At 34.5% G+C, this 18,579-nt stretch overlaps 1 protein-coding gene across 6 annotated transcripts in view; it reads left to right on the top strand.

Moving 5' to 3' along the window:
- Window positions 1–18,579, top strand: part of LOC106467263 (zinc finger protein rotund-like) — a 155,978-nt gene that overhangs the window by 52,512 nt on the left and 84,887 nt on the right. For 4 of the 6 annotated variants that reach the window (XM_022395400.1, XM_022395397.1, XM_022395399.1 and 1 more), the window contains one exon: window positions 3,532–13,233. The exons of the other annotated variants lie outside the window; for them this stretch is intronic. In XM_022395400.1, the coding sequence (XP_022251108.1) occupies window positions 3,532–4,722 (1,191 nt within the window). In that variant the 3' untranslated portion in view covers window positions 4,723–13,233. Of the gene's footprint in view, window positions 1–3,531; window positions 13,234–18,579 lie in introns of those variants that run through there. 6 annotated transcript variants of the gene reach the window in all.

Genomic DNA, 18,579 nt, shown 5'->3' with positions numbered 1-18,579 from the left:
TTAAATCAGCTCGTTTTTACAGCAATACATTTTTAAATCAAGTTTGTTTGTTGACAACAATCCATTTTAAATCAGCTCGTTTTTACAGCAATACATTTTTAAATCAAGTTTGTTTGTTGACAACAATCCATTTTAAATCAGCTCGTTTTTACAGCAATACATTTTTAAATCAGCTCATTTTTACAATACATTTTTAAATCAGCTCATTTTTTACTACAATACATTTTTAAATCAGCTCATTTTTTACAATACATTTTTAAATCAGCTCATTTTTTTACAACAATACATTTTTAAATCAGCTCGTTTTTTTACAACAATCCATTAAGTAATGATCCTATCATATGGTGTTCTTTATAATAAATAATTGTTTTGAATAAGATAAAATATAATAGATGGGCGATAGAGAAACAGTGGTACAGTTTAGAAGGAACCACTTGGTCATGGTAACCGTGATAAGATTTAATTTCCCTTTCCTGCAAATGACTAGGACATATACGAGTACCACAGTAACAGATAACAGACATATATAACCAGCATGATTTAAGTTCATCTTTCATGATTAAGCAATATATACACGTGTAGAAAAAGAAAACATTACAATGATTGATTAAAAATTACTCTCTGAAGCGCCGGACGAACCTTCACCTGTCATGGCCACACACGTGTCCCCAACTAGAGGGGTTGGAGTTTTAGAAGAAAGGGCTCTACGTTTGTTTGTTTTTGTTGTGTACCTAAACACAAACGTGGCACTGGGAGAGTTGTTAATCTGTAATTATAGCAGTGAAAGAATTGATGAAAACCTATGGATTACATAACGGTAATGAGAAAGCCGAAACACATCCACAGATGTTAAAGTGTTCAGATGAGGTTAAACACCTGAATAAATTTGTTATCGTAGGGGTTCCTTTTTAAGATCGGTAATATTGTCCGAACACCGGCAAATACTCCGTTTTTGTGTTGTTGTTGTTTTTTTCCACAGACGTAATCACCCACAATTAGGCCTTAAAAAATGGGGAGCGACAAATACGTTTTTGCTAGTATTGCATATTTTTAACTTGAACAACAAACACCTTGTGCTGTGGACGTATTAAGTTTTATCTTTTTCTTGTTCGCGTTTACATTTTATCGTAAACAAAAAATTAACGCATGCCATTTGTGATTGAAGCCTGGCATAGCGCTCGACTCGCAATCTGAGGGTCGCGGGTTCGAAAATCCGTCGCCGAACATGCTCGCCCTCTCGCATTGTAATGTGTCAGTCAATTCCACTATTCGTTGGCAAAGAGCAGTCCAAGAATTGGCGGTGTTGATTAGCTGCCTTCCCTTCCTTCTAGTCTATCACTTCTAAATTAAGGACGGCTAGCGCAGATAGCCCTCGAGTAGCTTTGCGCGAAATTCAGCATACAGTATATAACGAACAAGATTTGAGCATCTATTTCTGTAGATGCTGACTTCTAATGTTGTTGTTGTTGTTGTATAAAATACATAAAACAGCAGAAGGTAACAGTATAGTTACGACAAAGAAGCTGGAGAAAAAAAATATAGTTTTATTTCATTTGTAACATTATATACGAAATATTTTTGCCTGGGTAACGAGCTTATATTGGGGCCTTAATTCATTTTATCGCTTAAAAGCACGATTGTTTTTGCTTAAGGGCAAAACAATGCTGTGCCCACTGTATGAATCGAACTCCGAAAATTAGCAATATAAGCCCTTAAGCTTACCACTGCACCGTTGACGTGGAAACAACAGAAGCTTCACAGGCTTTATTGCTGTTACGATTCATATTTATTAAATTTGGAAGAAAAAAAAATATATTTTTATATACTTGCACAGCCAGGGTTATTAATAAATATTATGATTTTTGATAGAGCTTATTAGCATATACTGGAATATCTCCTCTCGCCAACAAACAGAGAAATTAAGTAAATAATTTATATCCGACGAACAACGAAAAACGTTATTATAGCTATCAGTGCAGTTGTAGTTAAGGCAAGCTTTGTCATCTTACATCAATACTTGTTTCACACATTTTTTTTTTCACTTTACTTTCTTTGAATTGAATAAAATAAAGAATTTAACAGCGTTCTATTTTTTCATCCTAAACCAATCGATATGGCTATAACATAAAAACATATTATTGTTAGTAATACAACGTTTAGTGTCACCTAGCAACATACAGCATTGTCTGGAAATAAAACGTTTAGTGTCACCTAGCAACATACAGCATTGTCTAGAAATGTGTTTTCTGTCTCTTGGCAACATACAGTTTTGTCTTCAAATTTAATATCCACTAAAGTAATTTCTTTTTGGAAATTGACATTAATGAATCAGCGTTTACTGTCGACAAAAGTATTACTGCATCTTTGTGAAAAGTTACGTTGTCTTATGACACGTGTCAGTTAACGGCATTCATCGTTTATCAGTTTATATACTTATTGTAAAGCGCTCAGTATTTCGAAATCAAAGCGTAATTGTAAATATATTATTTCATTTTTGATCATTTAGAGAAACAATTCGTCAAATTGTACAAGCTATTTTTGTTGTTTAAGACTCAGAACGTAGGTAAATTAATATGTAGAATTATACACGGACTTTTCTATACGTTAAAATACTTTTATTTGTACATTGTTGCCCGTTGTATATTGTACATTGTTGCCCGAGGAAGGTTCCGTTAAAAGAGCCGAAAGCTTGCAAATACATTGTACATTGTTGCCCGATGAAGGTTCCGTTAAAAGAGCCGAAAGCTTGCAAATACATTGTACATTGTTGCCCGATGAAGGTTCCGTTAAAAGAGTCGAAAGCTCGCAAATAAAATTATTTTAACGTAGAGAAAAGTCCGTGTATAATTCTACATCCTAGCTATTTAATGAAATACTTATTTAGGCTTATTAAAGAAAGTGTAAACTACTTGTATGAAACGGGATCTGAATGAAACATTTAATAAAACTTAGGAAAGGATTGGAAATTTATTTTTGTTACAGGACGGACGTATTTTAATCTTTTATTCTTTTTATTCAGTATTAAAATTCTATGCTTACCTGAAATATCCAACTCATAGCAAGTTATTATTTAAGGATGTGTTGATGTTTTTAATTGAAAACATGCGATTTTGTTTTATAATATTTAATATTATTGTTGAGGCACTAACCGGATTGAAGAGAAGGATTTTGTAATCTTAAGGCATTCTCCACTTTTCTGAAATGATGACCGACTCAATCCGGTTGTGTCCATTAAGCTCGCCACACCACGATGGCGCCACGTTCGTCTGCTGTGTATAGCCTGCCTTGGGACCCTGGGGTGGCCCTGATTGGATTGGAAATCCGTATTCGGCTTTGATTAAAAAATAAAATGTCATTGAATTAAGATTATATATATATATATATAGAAATAAATAAAATTTGGAACCGTGCTGTCGGCAGACGGAATTGGCCTTGAATGGTGTGGTAGGCCATTCCAAAAATTTAAAAGGTGTTGTTTTAACAAGATAACCTCACTGATTATGTTTTCCCGTCTCATCTGTGCTTTTCCAGATTTTTGGTTCCAAGGCAGACTTGCAGCTACACACTCAGATTCATATGCGTGAGGCCAAACCCTACAAGTGTTCCCAATGCTCCAAGGCCTTTGCCAACTCTTCTTACCTGTCCCAGCACACGCGAATCCACCTGGGGATCAAGCCATACCGCTGTGAGATCTGCCAGCGAAAATTCACTCAACTGTCCCACCTGCAACAGCACATCCGGACCCACACCGGGGACAAGCCGTACAAGTGTCGTCATCCTGGTTGCAACAAGGCCTTCAGTCAGCTTTCCAATCTCCAATCCCATTCCCGTTGCCACCAAACTGACAAGCCCTACAAGTGTAACAGCTGCTACAAGTGTTTCACTGATGAGACAAGTCTTCTGGAGCACATCCCTAAACATAAGGAATCCAAACACCTGAAAACCCACATCTGTCAATACTGTGGAAAATCCTACACCCAGGAATCTTATCTAGCCAAGCATATGCAGAAGCATGCAGACAGGATGGACAAGAGGTCTCAAATGGTCCTCGGTAGCAACACCTCCACAACACCTCCGACGCCTGTGGCCCGGACTCACGTGGATAACTTCTGGTCAAAAAACATCGTTTCTTCGCCAGGACCAGAAAACACATACTCAGAGAACTCTTCTGTAGGTCTTTCAGCCGCTGCATCTGTGATTGCTCATCACAGTGCCCATCCGCACGTCCAAGACACGTGCCTCCAGTCGCCCCTTGGAGACCATCCTCGTCTTCATCTAGCGTCCCGAGATTTAGACCACAGGCAATCTCTTGGAAGCGGAGGGAATGGAAACACCACATCCAACAACCACAATCCACGTGAGCATTCAGACATGGTGCACACAGGTCACCTTGGATCCCCTCAGCTTCAGTATGATGGCGGTGCAATGTCTGTATCTAATAGCAAAACAACATCAGCCTTCACCCCCATCCAGTCTGGAATGCTGCCAATCTCTTCGGGATCGCAGTTATCTCTAGCAGGGTCATCACGGTCATATTTCCCGTACGAACCTGTTAATTTTCCCAAACCTTCTTCACAGATGAGTTCCATGGACCTAAAACCCGCTCATAACTCGTTTCCCAATCAATTGATCTCTTTACATCAAATAAGAAATTACGCGTCCATGCCATCAATGGCCGGAACAGAACATCCGATTACTCTCAAAGACAAGAGTCAACCATAGTTGATGGAATTTACGTCTATTGTGTGTATTTTAATTTTTTTTACACATTTTACAGTAGACACCGTTTTTAAAATTGTGGTATATGGTTGTTTTTTCTTCGATTTGAAAACAAAAAAAAAACTTATAGAATGAGGTAAGGGTGGGTTAGTTTTATCTCGTTAAAGACAAACCTTGAAGATTGGAATAAATTGCCTGATGTGCAATAAGAGTACATGGGCTTTGACACCGGTGAAGAAATTCTTATGTAGTTGGACGTGTCTGAACTGCTGTCTGGCTACATAGTGGTAGACAGCAAGATTGAAAACAAGAACAACAAAACTTCCGCTAATATATCTTAGGATTCTTAAGAAGAGAACTAGCAGGAATGGTATATAAAGCAAACCGTGGGTTGAGCTTTCTGTTACTGTTATTAATTTTGGTACAAAACCTTATTCCAGTTAAAGTTTGTTGCAGAACTCCAAATTCATGCTAGGATTGTCCTCGCTGTAACAGATGGACTTTTCTGTGTTCTGCTGTCATGGTAACGTACTTCTGATGATAGACTAGTGTGTATATGATTTGTAACCATGGTAACTAGTTGAGCAATAGATGACATCATCTCATATTTGTGCCTTTTGATATATAGTTTCAGTTTCACGTAAAGATATATGTATAACCATATAACCGTATGCTTAACAAAGTTTAGAGTTATATATATATAACATATGAATTAAAACACTTCTTTTGTGTTAGTGTTACAGAGAGAAAATGTAGGCCTAAGAAAGAGTCAGTTATCATAGCTTATAAAGTGTCTGTTGTGATAATTAGCCCGTCATTACTATGGAACTATTTTATGCTTTGGTTAAAAATACATGTACATAGATACACACATAAAACAAGTACCAGTGTTTACGTTATTAATAAACATGGGAAAAATGAGGTCAGGTATAGTTACGAAACGTAATAAGTTGAAGAAAGGTAACTGATTGACCTTCGAAACAAATCTGTCATGAGAGAGGGGAGTTAATAAAAAGAAATTATGATATTTGAGATTAAAAAAATAGTACAAGATTCGCAAGAACCTTTCCTCAGATATCAGATGATACGTGTCTGAACATTATTTTCGTGTGAAAAAAAAAGTTAAGATAACGGAATTAGTAAAGTTCCGTGCGCATCTTTATTGCTCAAAACGGTTTACATTTCATAAGTCAATTATTTCTTGTAATATACAAACCATCCCTTCTTTTGTAATTAACACTAAATAGTACTAGTTCAAGAGAAGTTTCTTGTGCCCTTTTCACATTCTTTTTTTTAAACTGTACTTCACTATTATGTAACATTACATGTTTGTATAAAAAAAGGTGTGTATTTACGTGTTTTTGCTGCCATAGTTACCGTAACAATAGCGCACATTGTAAGACGCCCCACGAGGAACTAAATTGTGGTTTTTAATTGTTGTATTAGTTTTAAAACTATTTATGTTTTTTAAGTTTTTTTTTAGAGGCTTAATATACATCATAAGCAAACACTGCCTGCTTATACAAGAAAATCCGTTAAATAAAACCTAAACCCTCATAAAAGACGGCCCCCTTTCGGTAGCTCAGCGATAAGTCTCAAGGCTTATAACACTAAAAATCGGGTTTCGATACCCACGGAGGGCACAGTGCAGATAGCCCATTGTATAGTTTTGTGTTTAATTAATAATAAAGAAACAACAACAAAAAAGTCGTAAAAGAAAAGAACATATATTTTTTATGTAGGTGTCGTTTCTATAGACAAATCCCGGTTTTTTTCCAAGCGTTGAGTAATTCGATTTGTAATTGTCATATTTAAAGTATGTGATTTGTTTTACAGTACTGCCAGTAAACTAAACTCGGTTATCATTATACGTATCCGTAAACAGAAATGATGTTGTTGGCTTAATTCAGATATACCCCCCACTTTTTACACATATCTGCATTAGATTTATTATTTAAATAAATGCACGATTTTATCTGAGAGATTATAAGCTACAACACAACACACATAATGTAATTTAAAAACCAAATTTGCAAGGTTTTCTCTGCAGAGTGAGGATCGCATTTTTCAGGCAAAGAAGACAACTATATAATCCTATGAACGCTTGAGGACATAAAAAAGAGGACTTTTTACAAAATATTAACTTACTTTAAACAGCTGAAAATAATTTGATTTTAATACTTAACGAATATTGAAAGTTTGAATTCTAAAAAAAAAAAAATTAAGTGACTGAATGCGCAAGATTACTTCATTTATAGCAAAATGTTGCAAAAACATTTTTATACCATCACCACCCAATCCAACCACACACTTATGACTGTAGCCTATTAATATTTTATTGCTTCCTACGTCTATGTCACAGACATAGACGAAAAAAAACAACTACTTTTGTACTATAATTTCCCCGAAAGGGGGCCGAAGGCCACCTGTTTTAAACACTCGCACCACAGTAGCGTGTTGTCTGTCAGTCAGTCAGTAGACACTAAATTGACGTCACATGAGGGACGATTAACGTTGCAATTTGTACTGTCGTGACGTCAGTAAAATGTGCGCATGTCATGAATCACAAGAAGAATTACACACTCTGTACGCTACAACACAACATGGCATACGAACTTCAAAAGCAAGAAATAACAATGATCGTTACTCATAATTTTGGTTTAATTTACTCTTGAAACAGAACACTTTCGGGGAACCGGCGCAACTACAACTAGTATAATATTCCTGATGCGTGTAGCTTTATTATCTGAATTTTTTCCACTATTATGATAATATACAGCTTTAAATGCAGGTATTAATTCCCGCTTTGTAGCCACTTCTGATTGGTTGGGGCTACGTCACTATATCTTCTGGGTAGATTTAATTTAAAAACATCAAAAGATACAGAATATTTTCAAGTCTATCTCGTACACAATTAAGGATTAGAAGTTAATTTATCTTTTGTTGTGATCTACGATTTACACGGGAGTGTGTCGAAGTGCAATCTCTAGTTAGGCTATAGTTACAGATGTGATCAAAGAAATACGTACTTCGGGTTTCTCAAGTTCTAGTTTGTTTTTTTAACTTTTGGAGTATGAAATTTCTATAGGACATTCTCAAATAAGCTGGAGCAATGAAGATAGTTTTCATACTGTTAGTTGTTGTTTTCCTTTTATTTTAACATCAAATTTTAGGACATTTATAACCTCAAATGGGCCCGAAAAGTGTGGAATATTTTACCACCAAGAACAAAGGGTATTTCTCCTTCAAACTACCCAGGGATTACCAGATTCAAATAATCAATGAGGTACGAAAACACCTGGCACTGGGAGAGTTGTTTATCTGTACACGTTACAACGAGATAGATAAACTTTAGGTATTTCAGTACACAAATCCTTATACAGCTACACTGTGTTTTAATCTCACAGTTTGTTGTATATCGTAAAAATGAACTGTTTCGCCTTCTTAGCTTAGTAAGGGAATGCATTATTGTAAAAGTTATGCTTAGGTTTTATGAATGCATATTCTATTATGTTTGCCGGTTGTGTGTGTGTGTGTGTGTAAGGGATGGGGATCTGCGATTTCACCCCCTCAATTGTACCCATAGGTAAAACGTATTTACAAAGCGTAAACAAATAACAAAAAAAAAAACTTCAGGCAACATTGAAATGCGCCATTTTCAGCGAAAACAAACAAATGTTTCCCCTTTCCTCCCCTATATAGATTTCTGCTCCCCACCTCCTCCCGAGTTTTAGGGGTGGTTAATAAATCTTGATAAAAGGGCTTGAAATTTCTGAGGATCTCCATGTACACTTCATCCCCCACGTAATAATTCTCTTGAAGAGAACGACTCTCATAAAATGGAATGCAAATAAGAAAAACCTACAGAACTACGAAAAGATCAGTTAATGAAGAAAAAAAAGGCTACGCTACACACATTTACGTATTTAGATTGATGCGTGTATATACATAAACTTTTTATAGGAACTTTCTTGTCATATGCGATAATAATGGCGGCAGGAACTTCAAACCTTGATATTACAATATTCAAGTGACTGTTCACATGCACCTTAATCACGAAGAAAGGTTCCGCTTCATTGGAAGGGGGGATCTGTATTCATACACATTTTACAGGTTATGGAAAATCTAACATAACTATGTTTATAGTTTATCGGATTTTTAGTATATGGTTAACAGATAACTAAATACTGAAGATATTAAAAGTTAATGAAGTCATAATATTTAATGGTAGACTTCGAAACAGCGAGGATTTTACCTGCTTAATTAAAGTTTGTGGGGAAAAAAAAACGTTCTGCACTGCTATGACGTGTGTATATATACGAAAATTAAAATCTAAACCGTTGAGGTGATAAATATAAACAGTGTATACAGTTATCACTGTCTAAAATTATTTAGTTTTTGGGTGGCCCCCCGAGCATCAAATGCGTAGTAGCGTAGACTATGCAGTTTACGTATTGCACTGCGTGTGAATAGTTTGATTACATAACTAAATCGGTGGATGAGATGTGCATGCGATACTGTTAAACAATGCGTTTGTTTGTTGTTGTTTAGTTGTTGTTGTTTTTTTGGGGGGAGGGGGGTCTTGTTTATTAGTAATTGCACAGAAATGATTTATAGCTATAATATAAACGTGGTTTTTGTTCCTTCACGTAGCAGTCTAATTTTACACTCATTTTTTGAAAGGTTCGTTTGTTTAGAACTATTCTGATTAGTGGTGTAATCTTTGATTTAATTTCACAAATGATAGTACCAAATCTGATGTTATCAAGAGGCTACACATCAAGGAAAACATCTGTCTTAGTTTCAGTTTCCAAGTGTTCACGTGATCAGGCACCTACCTAAGCATTAAAACCGTACTGCACGATGTTTTAACCTGAAACTGAACAGCTTAAACGACAACCGAACAAATCACCGTTTCTAAAAGATAATATTGGAATAGATCATCTAGTACCTGACTCAGTAACGAAAGAGTACAAGTAAATCACTGTCATCTTGTTACAAAGTAATATTGTTATATTTTTTCTACGACACTCGATTATCACTTTTTAAATATACCTGAACGTTTGTCTTTAAGATTCCCTAATTCATTGTCAAAAATAATCTTAGGAGGATATTTCATTTTTTGAAAATTGCATCACGTTAATCAAGCCATTGAAGATATTTTTTTAAACAAATCTTGGTTCAGGATGAAACATAGATGAATGAACGGCAGCTACCTGTTGTAAAAACACGAGTGTAGAGGATGACGTTTCGAAAGTCTTCCGCCTTTCGTCTTCACCTGAACACTTTCGAAACGTCGTCCTCTACACTTATGTTTCTACAACAGGCAGCTGCCGTTCATTCATCTGTGTTTCGTCAGGAATACTCTGTCTAAACAATCTATCACAGAAAATTTTGGTTCAGTATTTTCTTTTTCCATGCTGTCAACAGATGGCATTTTACCTCAGTATTTGTTATAGATTTTTAAAAACGATTAGACATTCACGTTTAGGTACAGATATCTTTGGTTTCAATTGAAATCTTCAAATTATTTACTATGAGAAAAACGAACTGAATGCCGTTAATTTTAGTGCACCCTATATGTTATGATTCGGGTGCGTTAACACCTTCTGTTATTTTTACCCTTTAAATATACCACTGGTAACGAAGATCATATTTAATTCTGTTTCTCCGATTGGAGTATTAGACATCCTAAAACGTTTTTTTTTTAGGTTTGTTCTGATTTTCCTTTGCAACAAATGACTTTTGTAAGTAAAATTAAGGCATCTTTCAGGTAGCAATTACACTAAAGCACCCAGTTTATTTACACTCCCTTCTTTATATACCCCCAGTGGCACAGCGGTATGTCTGTAGACTTTACAACGCTAGAAACCGGGTTTCCATATCCTTGGTGGTCAGGGCATAGTGTAGCTTTGTGCTTAATTATAAACAAACACTTCTTTATATGGAAACAGTTTTTATTCATGCTTAGTTTAGAACCCATTGATATTTTTAATGTAGGATATTTGTTTATCGCGGTAACAAAAAAAAGAATAAGTTATTTTACGAAAACTTGTATGGAAAATGGAAAAAAGTCTCGTGATTATCATATTAGAAAACTTACCCGTTTTATTATATTTTTTTTAAGAGGTGTAAAATTTGTTCCGATTAAAAAATGAATTAAGAAGAGAACAGGAAGGAAACAAAAAAGGCTTATCATCCTTGTTGGGTGACGAACATCATATTAAAAGACAGTTTTACAATTTAACTAATTGAGCTGAAAAGACAATTTCTGGTAATTAGGCTTTCCGACTAGCGGTGATAACTGATATTAGTAGAAAATATCCATACACTAATTTCGAGGTGTGATATTACCTTCCACAACTGGTCAGATTACCAACTTGCAATCGTTGTAATTTTACACGAAAGAAGTGTTAGAAAATGAACTATATAAAGGTAGTGTTAGTTTTGTAGATATTGAAACAGTCACGTGATCTTAACTTTCTTTAAATTGTATTTTACTTGCTTCAAAATGTCATTCCATTAAGAAAACATTAGCATCGTATTTCTAACATTGTAATTATCTTTCCAAACTTATAGTGAGTACCTGACTTATCAAACACGGATATGACAATGATTGCTACATTATGTAACGTTCAGTAGTTAAAAGTAATTCAGTAAATGCGAGTCTAACCCTTTTTTTTTTGATCATCACAGGATTAATGTAATTCAGAACTTTATTCGAGCAAAAAGCTTATAAGCAAATTAGAAAACGGACTTCTTTAGTTTTCTGTAGTTTAGAACCCTACTTTAAAAACAAATCATCTAACTAGTTTAGGATGTAGTTCGCTTGGAGTTTAAAAAAACGGCAGTTTTGATTGAGAAAGTTCTTAAAAATCCATTTTAAAATGCTAAAGTTGCAGAAGTCCCTAAAATTAGCAATGAAATAATTTGATTTTTATCTTCAAATTGCAAGTATCTTATCGGTTTGATCAATCCTATCGTAAACGGCAGCTTTATCATGGTTGACTCTTTCAAAACTTAATCCATACACTCTTATCTGAAAGCAGAAAATGGTGAGCATGGAGCTTTTATTTTTGCACTTGTAAGTCTACATTAAAAATCTTTTGTTAACTTTAGATGAGATATATTTATAGCAGGTAAAATTAATCATGAATCTTACCATCATATATTGTGTATGTATTATTATTATCCTCGGAAAACCTTAAAATTATCAACACAACTATATTACGTACACCCATCCACCCAGTCAGAACATGAGCAGTTTCACAAGCTTCGGTTTAATAAGCCTTCACGAAACGGAGAAATTATTGATTACGCTGCTTGTCCAATATTAGACGCTGTTCTTGTTCGTCAATAAATACACTCACAGTTTATTTAAAGCACTCCGGATTATTACTCTTTTTACACGTTTTTTATCTTTCTCCAAATTTGACAGAGCAAAAACGAACTGAACCAATTTGTAAAAAACAAAAAAAACAACAACAAACGTTAACTGATATTCTTGTATTTCAGGGCTGGAGCGACACATTATCGCTTTGTTTTTTAATAATTCCTAATGGTAATTATTGTTTTAAGTCGAATTTCTTGCTCAAAGTAAGATGAAGGGTAGAAATGGCTAAATGAACGCACTTAAATAAAGCTGTGATAACCGAAGAAAGGGTTTTCTAATTACAAACACTGTCGAGTCAAATGAAATATAATGATATACTTTGCATTCATTAAAGCAGTATTAGCTTCTAAAAAGCTACGGTTCTATATGGAGGTTAAAGGTCATGTTTAAAGCTATTAAAGGTCGTGTTTGAAGATGGAAAAGTTTGATGCTTTTTTGTACAATATATTCTTAGTCTTTTTTGAGATGATTAGGAAACTTTTTAATATCCCGTGTGAAACATTTAGAGATGATAATTTTTAAAAATCGACGGGTTTCGAACGTCGGTTAGTCAAGGGAGAAAAATAAAAAATGGCGTAACCCTTGAACGTCTTGAACTGATTGACCCGTGTAAATGCGTGTAGTTTTGTATTAAATCTGTTGTGTGTGTGTGTGTAGCAATTGTCCGAACGACGACGCTTTCTTCCTGAAGAAATATGTCACTCTTTATTGTTTTTGTTTTCTTAAAGAAAGATCCAGTCAAATTGTTAAAAGGCTTTGAAAGACTGGTTACCCTATGGGGTGAGTGAAATGCGCATGTTGTGACGTAATTTTAATACTTGGTTCTATTGTAAACTGAGCCAGTCATGTTTGAAATCTGTTGTTGTTTGTTTTTTTTTGTTTCATTAACTTTTATTCCTGGAAAATGGCAACTGACAAAAAAAAAAGAGAGCTTTTCAATGCCCTCTGGCGGACTTTCCGCTTAATTCAAATACCAAGAAATAAATTAAAAAACAAAAATAGAACGGTTTTGTTGTAAGACAAGGTATATTGTTAACACAATTATTGTGTGATCATTTTGTCGCTGTATACTGTCAGTGAATCGCTTGTGTTGCTTTAATAAAGTTATGCTTTGGGAACCACCTTTGTGATTTGCTTTATTTCTCAACCAATAATAGAAGTATAGCTTGTTTCTCAACCAATAATAGACGGATAACTTGTGTGGAATATAATGTACAGAATTATGAATACACGAGACTACCGTGAACTCCAAGGGATCATTCGTTCGAAGTTTTCTTTATGTACTCAAGTTATCGATAACTTATTAATTAATAACAGCAAGTTCTAATTTTAATGAATACAACGTCTCGACTCTTAGTACCCGAATATGTCCCGATACTATGGGTCGAAGCGTTGTAATCATTGCAATAAGAACTTCTCCGCTTTAAAAGTTTTGAATTAATTAATAAGTCCACTGGGTTCCTCGCTAAACATATTGATAACTTAAATAACATTGTTCGCCTCTAGCTACATTAGGTACAACACTCCCGATGGGAAAGTTTAACAATGATTCAAAAACAATATTTGTATTGTTGAGAATAACGTTTTGATAAGAAATAATGATAAAAGTTTGGGCTTTAGGCTTATTATGGGTTACAATGACTGCAGCCCTTTATCTAGTAGGGCGATTTTTAGTGGGACCACACAGACCTAAAGCCCTTTGTTTTCTTTTTAGAAAAAACAGACACACAAACAACAGCTGTAAGCTTTTTAAATATGTTACTGTATTCAAAAGCTCCCATTAACGAAAGAGAATATGAAAAAAACTCATTATTCTAAAATACGAAAACTAATTATTAACCAAATGTTTTTTTTTTTATTTATTTATTTAGAAAAATAGCCGCCCACAGTTGCTATGTGGCAATTCTGAAGGCTTATAACTCTACAACCCGGGTTTTGAAACCAGTGGTAGGTACAGCACATATCATGCCATGATAAGCTGAACGCTATCGTTAGACTCCCCTCTAACGTCCCCCCGCCGACGGGTTACGGTACGTTTCCAGACTTACAATGCTAAAATTTGAGATTCGATTCCCCGCGATGGACACAACACACATAACCCATTGTAAACAGCTTTGCATTAAAAAAAAACACGTTTGTCAGTGATGTTCACCTTATGGAAAAACTATTGTATCATATATACCATGTTGACACGTAAAGAAAGATTATTGTGTCACGCCAGAACACGAATCCACCAAACTTTAGTGACACGGACTCTGTGAAGTTGTGTCACCTCATGTCCCCTTCAGTGTAATCTTACACGGTGTAAGCGTATTCAAAATATATAAATGTACACGCCGTGTTAAGACTTTTTTCACTCTTAAATCAACAAGGGACTGCTATAATGTATAGCATTTAGTATAATTTAAACGCATTTAAGAATATTAATATGCCGCCATAACAACCAGTGCATAAAATACAAGCTTTACTTATCATAAGACATTAGCATTAGGCCTATTACATTTTTAAAGTACATTCTAAATATAGTCACTTCACGATTTTAAAGGATTAGAAGAATGTATAACAGTATTCCAAACCACACTATATTTGACACATCCATTGCCGACGACGCGTTTCGTTCAATCCAGAGCCATTCACAGCAATGGTCGGAACACTATTTATATAAAGCTTTAATAAATGGTGGTGAATAAACTGGTACGTCTAAATGAAAACTTTTTATAATTTATCTTGTGCGACGTTTCGAGCTGACGCCATTCGTCAAGGTTGTGAAGACTGTGTTACAAAGGAATTAGGCTTAAGAAATTATCATCATTTATCGAAATGTTCCTTCTCACGTCTTACGGAACAACCCTCGTTCAAGAACTATTTACTTAAGCCATGTGATACATTTGTAAGAGTAAAAAAGTAGTTTCTTTCTATTGATTGTTTTGACAAATACCAGAAAATTCACGACTGAAGAGTATTTGATACACTACTTGCAAGTTATATCAAAAACTAATTCAACTTATGTTACGTCATATTTCATCGCATCAAATCCTGTTCTGATAATGAGTCCAATGTGTGCAACGTCACGCTCTGTTGTTTCACATTGTATCACTCCACCACGCATTTCTAAATTATTGTACTGAATAGTCTTAACTAGTATCAAAGACAGGACTGTAACGACGACAACGATTAAAGTTTAAGAGAAACTCTACTAAATATTTTTAATTTGCTATCGAAAAAAGAAATATGTAATCACGTATTTGTAAAATCAGTTTATAACATTCTCAAAAAATACCAAGATCTTATATCGAAAATAAAAATTACTGTTTACACATCTGTCCAAGTGAATAATGAGTAAAGACACGTATTTAGAGACGCTTCATAGTTTTTCTTCACGCTGCCCTCTGTATCAACAGCACATTTAAACTGAAAGTTTAAAAGGGTGCATGCAGTCAACATTGTGTGTAAAACAAGATAAATTCTAAGCTGTGATGAAAAACGTTGAAGCTGTGAAAATCACTAAACTTATTGTTTTGATTAAATGCAGGTGATTTTGATCACAAATTAAAAGCCCAAAGAAAGCTTCTACTGTTTCGAAAGCTCGCGTCATTGTTTAGTATTGTAAATGTAACACTAACAGGACATATCAGTTCATAATTATTAGTGAAATGTAAACCGTATGATCTGACGAAGAGCGCTAGCTCGAAACGTAATCATTCTTTAAATAAAAAATATATACAAACTTGGCGACTGTTCAATCTATTATATAATTCTGAAGCAATAATACCCTGTTTGATATAATTATTATTACACGTCCCAACAAATTACACCATTTATTGCAAGTTTTTCTAAATAATTCGTGTCTCTCCTATAATAATTAATTCTATTTAAGTTTTTATACATAACAACTTAGAAAATGTCTGTAGTTTGTAAGAAATTCTTAAGGGTGTATTTATCTCCATAGGGTATATAACATTACTTGCAAAAAAAAAACAACCAAAAAACATCTTATATTAGTAAAAGTAAAAACAAGAAAGATCACAGGCTGAATAAAAAAAAAACAAAAAAGAAACCTATTAGAATTTCACGCGGTAAATGCCTACTGCTTCTATGGTTTATACTTCCTTGATACTGATAGTGGTGTGAAATGTATGATTTATACACACAAGTACAGAATTTAATTAATAAAAGTGCAATATTGATTGTGGGTGTATGGCGTCAAATTCTTACACACAAATAGTTTGTTTGTTTAGAGCAATGCCACTTTGAGCTATTTGTTGTGTCCACCACGAGGAATCCAACCCCGGATTTTAGCCTTGTAAGTCCGTAAACTTACCGCTGTTAAAACTAAACACAAATAATATTGATTGTGGGTGTACGGTGTAAAATTCATGCACAAACACTGAATTTCAGAAATTAAAGTTTTATCTTTTTTACATATCTATGTTCTAAAAGCTTCCTTCTAGTTGAAAACACACACCACTGAGCACCTTTATAAGGTAAATAACTCACTCACATTCTACTAGCTTGAATCTTAAAGTTTTGCTTTGATCTTTAACATAAGCTAAAATTAACTCTTAACCTCAAGAGCAGATTTCGAAACTAGGTCAAGTAATTACCGGAATTAGACGTTTCAATTTACTATATCGTAAAATCTGAACATTTGCATTATCATGTGAGATTCTGTTGTTACAGTATCGAAATACCTTAAGAACGCTAATATGCAGCGTAAGAAAGACCTTTTGACAAAGTTGTTTGGAGAAGATATCTGCCGTGGCTTATTGGCCGATTAAACATAATGTTAAGAGTCTAATTGCTTAGATTAATTTCCCAGAAAAGAAAATGATAACTGCATTTATGAAATATCTATGCCCCCCCCCCTCCCACTAATGTTATACTGTACAAGTTCTCCAAAATTATGGGTTACTCTTTACCGACATATAATGAGATTGAACATCACATTATAACGCCCCACGACCGATAGTTTTATGAACATCAAATAAAAACTATGTGGAAACATGAGGTTTGCATAATTATGTAAACAGCTTTACAGATGTCGATATGGTACTCTATACTCTGTGCATAATACTGAGTTTTGGATAGTTTGTAGTTTTATAAAGGTTGGATTTCGCCACATTCAACCAGGCTGGACATCATATTCAAATACGGATCTTATGTACGGTTTATAAATTTTAAGGAAACACTTCTATTATTGCCAGCTAAACTTTCTTGATAGTCTATTATTTTTCAAACTTTGTTTTTGATGCTATTAATATGATTTGCCCAGGTGAATGTGATAAGTAAGACTATGAAATAATATATGTGAGGCAGGGTTCTGTAAAGGTACAGTTGTAGTGGGTTCTTGTTGGTATTCGGTGATTTGGTAAAAAATAACTGCGTATATTGTGCATTAATTTCGATTCTCCATTTGTTTTACCATTCTTCTATCGAGTTTAAAAGTCGTTGGAAGTTGTCGTACGAAGAAGTATTTGTGGATCTCTTCAAAAGCTCCACCTTCTTCAAAATTGATATACTGCTAACTGTCCCTCCTAGTGGGACACCTTCTTCAGGAGAAAAGAACTGTGAATCTATGCCTTCAATGTTTACTCTAATTTTTCGACCATCGAAAAAAGTTGGAAGGCCAGTGAATGGTATCCTTTGGTACATCCCGTTGAAACAATTGACACTATAAGCCGTTATGCCAAGTGTTACCATAAGTTTTTCTACGTCGAGAAAACGTACAATGAATTAACGTTATAACTTTCTGGTTTATCTGCTTTCATTCCTTCTTTATGGAACACGGTAACATTGGCTTGCTTCCAAGAGCTTCGTATATAACCGTACTTAAGGGATAAGTTAAATAAAGCTTTCAAGTGTTCACATAACCGCCGAGTACCATTTTTAATGACAATGATATAAATTTCGTTTTTTATGCGTTTATTTATTTATTTCATTGATATATCTGATGGTGATTGATTGTAATAGTTGATAAATAAGTGTGTTTTGTGTGTTTACCATTTGACTGTACTGATGATTAGTTTTGCTGTTTGGGGTCATTGTATGAGTTCATATTGTTTGAATCATTTTCAAATTTTTCATTAATTGTTGAAATGCTGCTGTTTTTTGTATTTCATTGTTACTGGTTAGTGATTTTTTGTCGTTTTTATGTTATGATTTTTTTTCTGTTATGTGTAGTAGTACTGAGTTCTGTTTGATGTAATTCGATTTTAGTGTCTTTGTACTTGCTACAATCTTTATGACTGGTACACTGGTCTTCCTGAAAGTTGCAGCAAGTGGATTTATTGTGTGATCGTGGGAAATCTGCAGTGTTGTGGTTGTTGCCATCTTAAGCAGAACTTACACACTGAAACTACATGGAGGTTGGTACCTAAAGCTTTAAATAACTGAAACTTCATGGAGGTTGGTACCTAAAGCTTTAAATAACTGAAATGGTTGGTACCTAAAGCTTTAAATAACTGAAA

The sequence above is a fragment of the Limulus polyphemus genome, unplaced genomic scaffold, assembly GCF_000517525.1.
Source record: "Limulus polyphemus unplaced genomic scaffold, Limulus_polyphemus-2.1.2 Scaffold2548, whole genome shotgun sequence".
Taxonomy (NCBI): Eukaryota; Metazoa; Arthropoda; class Merostomata; order Xiphosura; family Limulidae; genus Limulus; species Limulus polyphemus.
The sequence above is the reverse complement of the archived record's forward strand: the minus strand, read 5'-3'. Positions and strand labels throughout refer to the sequence as shown.